This window comes from Cibotium barometz, chromosome 11 (assembly GCF_041138505.1).
Source record: "Cibotium barometz isolate CiBa-2024 chromosome 11, ASM4113850v1, whole genome shotgun sequence".
In the NCBI taxonomy this organism is placed as follows: Eukaryota; Viridiplantae; Streptophyta; class Polypodiopsida; order Cyatheales; family Cibotiaceae; genus Cibotium; species Cibotium barometz.
The window spans coordinates 18863625-18873943 of NC_141056.1; the positions used below are offsets into that span (position 1 = coordinate 18863625).

The 10319-nt window shown below is 42.2% G+C and overlaps 1 protein-coding gene across 1 annotated transcript; it reads left to right on the top strand.

Moving 5' to 3' along the window:
• Positions 1 to 4825: 4825 nt before the first annotated feature.
• Positions 4826 to 6603, top strand: LOC147633865 (serine/threonine-protein kinase STY17-like). Its single transcript, XM_086804907.1, has 3 exons — positions 4826 to 5565; positions 5710 to 5845; positions 5958 to 6603. Exons 1-3 carry the CDS (start codon positions 5081 to 5083, stop codon positions 6255 to 6257), a joined length of 921 nt encoding a protein of 306 aa, XP_086661033.1. The 5' UTR covers positions 4826 to 5080; the 3' UTR covers positions 6258 to 6603.
• The last annotated feature ends 3716 nt before the right edge of the window (positions 6604 to 10319 follow it).

Here is a 10319-nt window from a genome sequence, read left to right on the forward strand (position 1 = left end):
CATCTAGCAAACTTGGAGGTGATGACAGAAGTGAGCAACTGTTTGTGATGCAACACATGTTTAGTTCCATAACAGGGGATGTGTCAGGATCTCAAGATATATGGTATGTGGATTCTGGTGCCTCTAACCACATGCTGAGTGGCTTAGAGATATGTAGAAAATGGAAAAACCAGGTTATGTAAAAACAGGTGATGATACTCCGCATCCCAGTGCGCATGATGTTGGTAAAGTGCCATTGTCTATGCAGGATGGTAAAATGTACTTGGCTGATGTACTTCATGTTTCGAATATTACAAAGAACCTGGTTTTTGTTGGACAGATGGTTGAGCAGGGTCTATAAGTGAGGTTTAATCCTCAAGGATGTTTTGTGAAAGGCTTCAAAAATAAGTGTCGCTTAGTTGCAAAGGGTAACAAAAATGGCAGGATGTTTACTTTGGATGTGAACATGCATGAGATAAAGGTAGCCATGTTTGCACATGATGGAACAAGTGTCATTGTAGATATTGATATATGGCACAAATGCATTGGTCATGTGAATGTATAGCATGACTGAAGTCACTGAAGTCATGCAAGCCCAAAATATTGTTGCAGGTTTGCCAAAGTTTCAAGTTGACGGTATGCATAAGGTATATGAAGCAGGCCAAACTTGGTAAGCAGGCCAAACATGCTTTCCCATGTGAAAAGCATGTTGGTGCAAGGCCATTGGATGTCATACATTCAGATGTATGGGGACCGACCAAGACTGCAACAATTGCAGGTTGCAGGTACTATGTTACATTCATTGATGACCACACTAGGAAAGTGTGGGTTTATTTCATGAAGGAGAAAAGTGAGGTGTTTGCTCTATTTCAGAGATTTAAAGCCTTGGTCGAGAAGGAAAAAGGCATGTAAATAAAATGCCTAAGATCAAATGGTGGGGGAGAATATTTCTCCAATGAGTTCAGTGATTTTCTGAGAAAGCAGGGAATCAAGAGGCAGTTTACGTGGAGGTACACCCCGCAACAGAATGGTGTTACAGAAAGGAAAAATAGGCACATTGCAGAAGTGGCACGTGCCTTGATGGGTGAAAAGAATAGGCCACATTACTTTTGGGCAGAAGCAGTAGTAGCAAGTGCTATGTACATTATGAACAGGACACCCACTGCAACTGTTCATTGGTATGACTCCTGAGAACAGAAGTTTACAGGCATAAGACCGGATGTGTCTCACTTGAAAGCGTTTGGGTGTATTGCATATGTACATGTTCCTGATGAAGTGAGAACAACGTTGGATCCATAGGTAGAGAAATGCATCTTCATTGGTTATGCTATGGAGCAAAAAGGTTATAGATGCTATAACCCTACCACTCATGAGATGCGAGTAAGCAGAGATGTTGTCTTTGATGAGATGAGTAGCTGGTATGCACTAGTAGTGAAGGCAATAGAAGATGCAAATATAAGAAGTGCTGATGTTGCACCACATGTAAAGCAACAATCACAGGTGTTGAGTGGACCTGGGGAGTCCTCGAGCAGTGGATCCAATGTTAGCCCATGGTCAGGCAAGTTGAGGAATCATGCAGGTACACATGTATCACATAAAGGAAAGGAAAAGGTAGATCAACATTTTGTGCCTGATCTATCAGGCAGGTCACTCATATGTGGTTGGTGACTCTAGTGGCTGAGCAGGGCCTTGAAGAGGAGCTTGGCATTCTGTCTGTGGGGTTACTCCTAGTGTAAGGAGAACCAGGGCTGTTTTGAGGACACCTGGGCAGTGATCCAGGTGTATGCAGGTCTACGAGGGTTAGATACCCTGTTGACAAGTTGAGATATGATGGATATACAGCCCATCATTATGCTTACATGGTAAAGTCAATATAAGAGATTGAGCCCACTTGCTTTGAGCATGCAATTAGAAATAAGAAATGGGAAGATGCCATGGATGAGGAGATGGTAGCATTGAATGCAAATGTAACATGGGAGTTAATGCCTTTGTCTATGGAAAAGAAGGCAATTGGAGTTAATGCCTTTGTCTATGGAAAAGAAGGCAATCGGATGTAAGTGGGTGTATAAAGTCAAGCACAATGTTGATGGTTCAGTGAGTAGGCAATTGGATGTAAGTGGGTGTATAAAGTCAAGCACAATGCTGATGGCTCAGTGAGCAGGTACAAGGCAAGATTGGTTACCAAGGGCTATGCGCAGACTTATGGCATAGACTATGAGGAGACATTCAGCCCGGTTGCAAGAATGGCAATCGTGAGAGCTATCATTGCTATGGTGCAGTGAAGGGTTGGTCATTACATCAAATGGATGTAAAGAATGCTTTCTTGCATGGTGATTTGCAAGAAGAAGTGTACATGATGCAGCCACCAGGTTATGAGAGTGATGCACGTCCAGATTTTGTGTGTGTAGGTTACACAAATCCTTGTATGGCTTGAAGCAGGCACCCAGAGCATGGTCAAACAAGATTGGGGAGTATCTTGTTACGATTGGATTTCAGATATCCAATGTAGATTTTTCACTATATGTGAAAAAGACAGATAGAGGGATCATGCTATTAGTGATCTATGTGGATGACTTGATTATCACTGGTGATAGTGATGCAGACATACATGACGTCAGGATGCTTTTGAAGAAGAAGTTTGAGATGAAGGATTTGGGTGAGCTGCGGTATTTCTTGGGCATAGAGGTGGTGAGATCACCTCATGGAATTTTGAGTCTGTGTTTCTCGGGGTATTCGCTGAGTCTGTGAGAGAATAAGCTCATGGACTTGGTCTTGCTTCACCGCGCGCACATACGATTCGTATAACGACCCGCTTAAGGGCACCTTCCTCGAAAGAGCAAGGCTTTGCAGTACCGGGCAGGCCTCCATGGGAGAGTGTGATGTACGAGAGTTGAAGCCTGCTTTTTTCCCAGAGTTAACCGAATAATTGTTTGGCTAATGAGAAATTTCACGCCACAGAGGTTGTCAAAGGACTAAATACGTTTCCAATATGTTTCCGAATTTTCCACTTCCGCTTCTGTTCCTGTGGAACCTAAATTTTCTACTTTTGCAAAATTTTCTCTTTTTGGCAAGAATCTCATCGAAAAACAAAAAGCTATGGAGGAGTCTAGCCCGCCTCCGCTCAGCTCATTGATAGCCTCCATACCATTTGCTATTGTAGAGGTAGTATAGCTTGGACATGTTGTCCAAGTATGGTATGACAGGCTGTAAGCCTATTTTAGTGCCATTGGTGCCAGAACACAAAGCTTTCCGCAGATACACGTGAGCTTTTGGAGGACCCCACTACATTCAGGCGCATAGTGCGTAGTTTGATCTACATGACCATTACAAGGCTAGACTTGAGCTATGCTGTTGGACTTGTGAGTCAGTTTATGCAGGGCCCTAGGAAGCCACACTTGGATGTGGCTAGACAGATCCTCAGGTACATAAAGTCCACAGTTGATTATGGACTTTTCTATGAGGCTGGTACAAAGATACAGTTGCATGGGTACGCAGATGCTGATTGGGCTGGTAGTATTGCAGACAGGAGATCTACTAGTGGTTTTATGTTCTCATTTGGGAGTGCTACTGTGAGTTGGAGCAATAAGAAGCAGCCAACAGTTGCCTTGTCGAGTACAGAGGTAGAGTACAGGGGTACTGCTATGGCAACTTGTGAGAGGTAGCTTGGTTTCAGAAGCTACTTGTGGTGACATGGGAGAGCCCGTGGATAGGGCAGTTGTCATATATTGTGACAACATGAGCAGCATACATTTGGCCAGTAACCCAGTATATCATGCTAGAATGAAGCACATTGAGGTGCATTATCACTTTGTGAGGGAGAAGGTTCTAGCAGGAGATGAAGATCTGCTATATGTTAGCACAAAGGATCAGGTGGCTGACATCTTCACGAAGGCATTGGGCACAGAGAAGCTCCACAGGTTTAGGAGCTTACTTGGAGTGCAGCATGTGGAGTTGAGCTCGAGGGGGTTCCAATGGGAAATCTCCGAAGTTCCCAAGTTTGTGCGGGACATAGCTCTAATGGGGTCTTTGCAAGGACCATGAAACTTGTCTTCGCATTGCATAGAGGCTGTGGGCCGTTTTTGGCACCGTTAGAGTTGACACATCCAGCTTGGGCCGTGGGAAAGGCCTCTATAACTTGTATCGATAAAAGTGAGTGAGGTTGGCAGCCGCCAACGCAAACGTGACCACGCGCGGGGAGTGAGGTGCGATGAAGTTGCCACGTTCTGGGGACAAGCAGCAGTTTCTCGGAACTTGGAAGAAAGCTATCGTGGCTGCCAAGACAAGTCCAAGATGATGATGATGCCAACGAAAAAGTTCCATTGGGGGGAGGGCGGTGGCTGCGTGGAATGCGTGCGGGATACGTTCTCTCGTGACCTATATATATGCAGGCCGGGCGGCGGGTGGCGGGCGGCACGGCGGCCCCGCAGAACAAATTAAAAAGAACCTGGTCGTCCAGTGGAGTGGAGACTCGTCGCCATTCAGGATAATACCCTAATATTCCAGCAGCGCCAGATAGAACACGTGGCCTTGATCTGTCACGGCCCTTTGCGCCTTGAAAAGACGCATGGCACTTCTTTGCCACCTAGCTCACCGGCACAGAGTTGTGCTTGCGTGGCACACGCATGCCTATCCGACCCAACTCCGTCCACGTCAGCACGTCATGCATACCTTTTTTTTTTTGTCCCTGTTGAATCGGTTGCCGTAAAACCAGCGCAACAAGCATCCGACTTGGCAGGCCGTTTAACTTGCGCACAGATGTGCACGAAGGACCTGCTCTTTTTTTTTTAAAACGGAAATTTATATTATATTTGTTGATAAGAACGAGCCTTTCCTCCATATCGTTGCTGTCCGTGTAGCCCTCTCCCCCTCCCCCTCCCCCTCCCCAGCAGCTATGGCTTTGAAAGACCGCCTCAATTTTCCCTCGAACAGTGATTCAACCTTAACAGAATGCATTAGGGGGACTCAGTTCGTTCGTATACCCATTTTTTTAAATCTGAAAGAATTCATTTTCCCCATTTTTTGATCCGAAGCCCTCAGTTTGTTGAGTGGATTCAAGCTCCCAGCCTCATTTTTTTTTCAATTTCCAAGTTAATATAGTTACATGGGTAGTGACCAGAAGGCTCCCTCTGATGGCCCCATCTTCCGCATACTCTTTGATGACAAGCAACGCTACGTAGCTGCAGCCAAAGCTCTTCTTAGCCACTATCTCATTGATTGTAGAGACTTAGAGATAGGAGATTGTATAGGGGTGGGTTCATCCGGGGTTGTGTACAAAGGCCTATACAAGGGCCAGAAAGTTGCAGTAAAGGAACTGAAAGGAATGACCAAGGGCAGCAAAACAGAAGGGGAGTTCAGGAGAGAGGTCCTAGGGCTCATTTCTTGTGCCCACAAGAACATATTGAAGCTTTATGGAGTTTGCGTAAGCCCAGAGTTTGGTATTTGCATTGTGACAAGGTTCATGCAAGGGGGGTCTCTCCTTCAATTTCTTCAACAAAGAAAAAGCTTGAAGATTAGAGAGATTATTAAGCTGGCTAAAGATGTTGCGAAAGGGATGCAATTCTTGCACTCTAAGGGTATTGTGCACATGTAGGTACTTGCAAAACTTCTCCGAGGTAGTGTATTTATAAGCAGGGAGGCTATGGTTAATTCTTGTTGTTTAAATGCTTGAATATGCTAGTTAATTATGCGAATGAGCTCTTAATTGTGGGGTTTATGGTTTGATCTTTGCAGGGATCTAAAGACGGCCAATGTCTTCCTGGACGAGGAGGGTAGTGCTGTGATAGGAGATCTAGGAGTAGCAAGGTTAGTGAATGAGAAGGTGGAGACAGGAGGGGAGATAGGGACCTACAGGTGGATGGCACCAGAGGTGAGCGATAATCACCTTCAATAGGTGTGCGGTTTTTTTATTAATGATAATCAAGTGTAGTGTTAATTGTGTTTAACAATAATCAAGTCACCATGCATGGTCTGCTCCGTAGGTGTGCGGGGCGGAGTCGGGAAAAGAAGAAGGGTCGTTCAGCTTCAAGAGCGACGTGTACAGCTTCGGAATACTATTGTGGGAGCTGGTAACGTGCAAGATGCCGTACGCCGACTACAACCCGGTGCAGGCGGCGGTGGGGGTGGTGATGCACGGCCTGCGTCCGGCGTTTCCTCCCACCTGCTTCCCCCCTCTCCGCTACCTCATCCAGAAGTGCTGGGACCAAAACCCCGCCGTCCGCCCGCACTTCTCCCAGATCCTCAAGATGCTCGACATCATCTCGCAACAAAACTGGACCTGATTCATCCTCAATCAAGTTAACCTCGTCCCAAACTTATGTAACAAAATTGTACAATCCTGCCTAGCCGCCCATTTGATTCAATCCTGCCTAGCCGCCCATTTGATTTGATGTGAAAACATTCTCTAACTCAAAATCAATCCCAATTCTTTCGCCTTATTCATAATGAGTGCCTCGTCTTTTTGTTCCATAGGAATATTTAGGACAGTTGGAAGATTTGAACTTTGGTCCTCCTAAGGGCCTCTACACGCTACGGAGGCATCCAAAAGTGTTAACAGCCCAGAACTTGGGCACTCAATGTTTGTATGTATCCATTGAAAGTAAAGTCAAAGGTTTCACATGTTTCAAATATTTTGTTTCTACAGTTGAAAATGTGTCTACATGTAAAGTTGACACCCTTTGTAGACATTGAGGGAGGGAGTGGAATTGAGTGTTGATGCATAGCAAGGATGATCAATTAGGCATGTGAATGAAGCTGGGTTCTCCATGAGAATCGAAGAATTTAGGATACCATGGAAGAATTTAGGACACCGAATATAACATGTACGCTGGTATATGGGTGATGCCAAGATTGTGGGATGTGGCTTTGGAGTGACCTGGGCCCCTCTATCTCATTTGAATAGCATGGTTATAGGCATGTTTTGCACCTGGTAGGGAGACATGGAGCCCGGTTGATTCTTGGGCTTTTGCTGGCTTTGATTGCATTGGCGGCTCTGGGTTATGTTCTCTTCTTAGGGGAGGTTTTCATGTGCTCTCTCTCTCTCTCTCTCTCTCTCTCTCTCTCTCTCTCTCTCTTTGTAATAGAAGATATATTACCAAACTTACTTTACAAATGGCCACATGGTCGCCATGTGATGTACTAGCTTTCCCTCACTAATTACTCCGAACCCCAAGTGTAGCTCGGAGTACCCTCATCCAATATATAGCTGTGTCATTTTCCACCAAATGAGCTTGACCTCCTCATCTCACTGTCCGGTGCTGGGAGACAACCTCGTGAGCAAAGGTTCGTATTTGGAGCTATGGGGTTTCTCAAGGGGTCAAGAGACTTGCCCTCTCTCTCTTTCTCTCTCCCTTCTGTTCTCTTTGCTCTCTTTCTCTCTTCTTTTCTTTTCTCTTGCTCTCTTTCTCAGTTTTTTAAAATTTTAATAAATAATAAATTTACACATACATACACACACACACACACACATATATATATATATATAAGATTTTTTGGTGATGATGTGGCACGTGAGCCTACATGATGATGTGGCATATGTGAGCCTACACGATGATGTGGCAACATGATGACGTGGTACACATAAGTACCTAATGATCACTTTTTTTTCAAGATTATACATATATATATATATATATATATATATATATGTATATGTATATGTATATATATATATATATGTATATATATCTATATGTATATATATGTACATGTATATATACATATACATGTACATATATATACATATAGATATATATACATATATATATGTATGTATATATATATATATGTATATATATATATATATATTGATGACATGGTGATATAAGCATACGTGAGTGGGACACACATGAGCCTACGTGATGATATGGCCTTTTTTTCAAGATTTTGTGAAGATGTGATAACGTGAGTTCACCTGATGATATGGCGACATGAGCCTACGTGTTGACATGATGACATGGCACACATAAACCTATGTGATGATGTTATAACGTGAGCCTACATGATGGCGTAGTGATACGAGCCTACGTGATGACATGGCAGCATTTTTTGTCCCTTTTTTCCCCCGAGTGATCTAGCACTCGATAGATTTGGTACAGGGTCTTTTGAATCTCGTGTGGAACCTTAACATAATTCCTTAATGTATGGGGGCAAACCCCATGTGGAACCTTAACATAATTCCTTAACGTACGGGGGCACATGTTATAAGTGTAGATTCTACCATTCTTACAAGGATTGTCCCAACAGGGTGACAATCGCCCCCATGGTAGAAGCATCCACCTCCACTTCGAAGAGTCTTACCCTATTATGCACACAAGAAGGACTCATTCACAGAGTCCCCCTTACTGCAATCACAAGGCTCCAAGACAAGACGAAAGATGAGGGGGACAACCAAAGGAACAACATCTAAGGTAGGGGAATGACATTCTTCATTGTGATTGTTTGTTGGCTTTTTACTATCTGCATATCAAATTCTCCTTATCATACACATTACATGACAAAAGTGTACTTAAATAGTACTAATCAGTATTCATATAGTTTTAAATAGTACTAATCACCTCATATTGAGTATATGACTACAACATATTGCACAGTACCCTGTGTGCAAAATATTACTCTTACAATGCCTATACTAAATAGTAATCATATTGGGTAGTAAAATTGACTCAATAGTACTAATAAGTACTCTTATTGAGCGCTATATGGCTCTAAAGTACTTAATAAAACTATTTAGTACTATATAACTACAAGGCACTACATAGTACCCTATAGTCATAGTGCTGCATAGTACTCATACAATACTAATTAGTATGTGCAGTACCCTATAGTGATATACTATGTAATAGTACTCATATAGTCCTATTTAATACTATGAGTATATGACTACAAGTTAGTAAATATTATTAAATAATACTATTTAGTAGACATATTCGCTCTATTATATGACTACAAGATAGTACATAGTAATACCATAGTCATGTTGTGGTGAATAGTACTCATAGAGTCATGTTTAATACTATGAGTATATGTACTAATAACTAGTACTCATAGAATACTAGTTAGTACATATAGTGCCCTATCATCATATACTATGTAATAGTACTCATAGAGTCTTGTTTAATACTATGTGTATATGACTACAAGGTATTGCATAGTACTAAATAGAACTATTTAGTAGTCATATTCAATACTATATGACTACAAGGTACTACATAGCAGCACCATGTAGTCATGTAGTGCTTGATAGTACTCATACAGTACTAATTATTAGTATGTATAGTACCCTATAGTCAGACTCGTAGTACTATATAAGTACTAATACATAGTATATGACTACAGGGTACTACATTGTGACACTACTAAATAGTACTCATGCAGCACCATTCAGTAGATTGCATTCATGTAGTAGTAGATAATACTCATAATGTGCTATTTAGTAGTACCTTGGTACTTCTCTCAATTAGTTGTTGTATAGTATTACTAAAATATGACAAATATTACTTCTTTTATGTGCTAATTAAATTAGTGCGCTCACCTTCCACTTGAGTGAATCCCATGGTAGCCACCCATTCTTGAGGTACATTTTCATCTCATAGAATGGTGAATGACATTGAAGACTACTGGAGAAATGAACTGTAGCACACAGCATATGGTAGGTGTGGAGACATGGAGTAACAACTACATCCAATGTCTCCCTATTGAACCAAGTCCACAAAACATACACCTGTCGTACATGAAAATGGTCAAACTTAACCATGTTCTATTGCTGAAATCATATATTACAAAGTACCTATGTGAAAGTACCTCTGTGCGACATATATATCATTGGTAAGATTTCTTACATATCTATATTACAAAGTACCTATGTGTAACATATATGTCATTTGTAAGATTTCTTACCTATCTATCTTCACAACTGCATCCATGACATGAGTAGGATGCTCCATTGGCAGAGAAATGAATGCTTGTACACCTCGTTGTGTGATGGATTCAATAACTTGGCTTAAATTGAACATGAACCTGGTTGTCTTCGCCAGCTCCTCTTCAACGGATCCAGTCAAGAGTAGCCTCTTGTAGAATATCATTGGAAGTTGATAATTCAGCTTTGAAACTAGATAGGTCTTTCGTTAATTCCTCCAGCAGTGCGAGCTTTGAAACTAGAAAGGTCTTTCATTAATTCCTCTAGTAGCGCTGCACTAGTTAAGCTTTGATTCTATTGAGCATTGTGGAGTTTTGTTTTAACCCACGATGATGTAAATTCTATTGCTGCCATGTTCTTCCTTGCATCTAGCTCTCACGTTTGTGCTAACTCCAGCTCATTCATCAATGGTTCATTTTTTGCTGTT

Bases quoted from the DNA above. Each gene is read 5' to 3' on its own strand.
- LOC147633865 (XM_086804907.1), top strand. From the start codon at position 5,081: ATGGGTAGTGACCAGAAGGCTCCCTCTGATGGCCCCATCTTCCGCATA. The intron at 5,566-5,709 runs GTAGGTACTTGC...TGATCTTTGCAG, and splicing joins TCTAAGGGTATTGTGCACAT to GGATCTAAAGACGGCCAATG. The intron at 5,846-5,957 runs GTGAGCGATAAT...TCTGCTCCGTAG, and splicing joins ACAGGTGGATGGCACCAGAG to GTGTGCGGGGCGGAGTCGGG.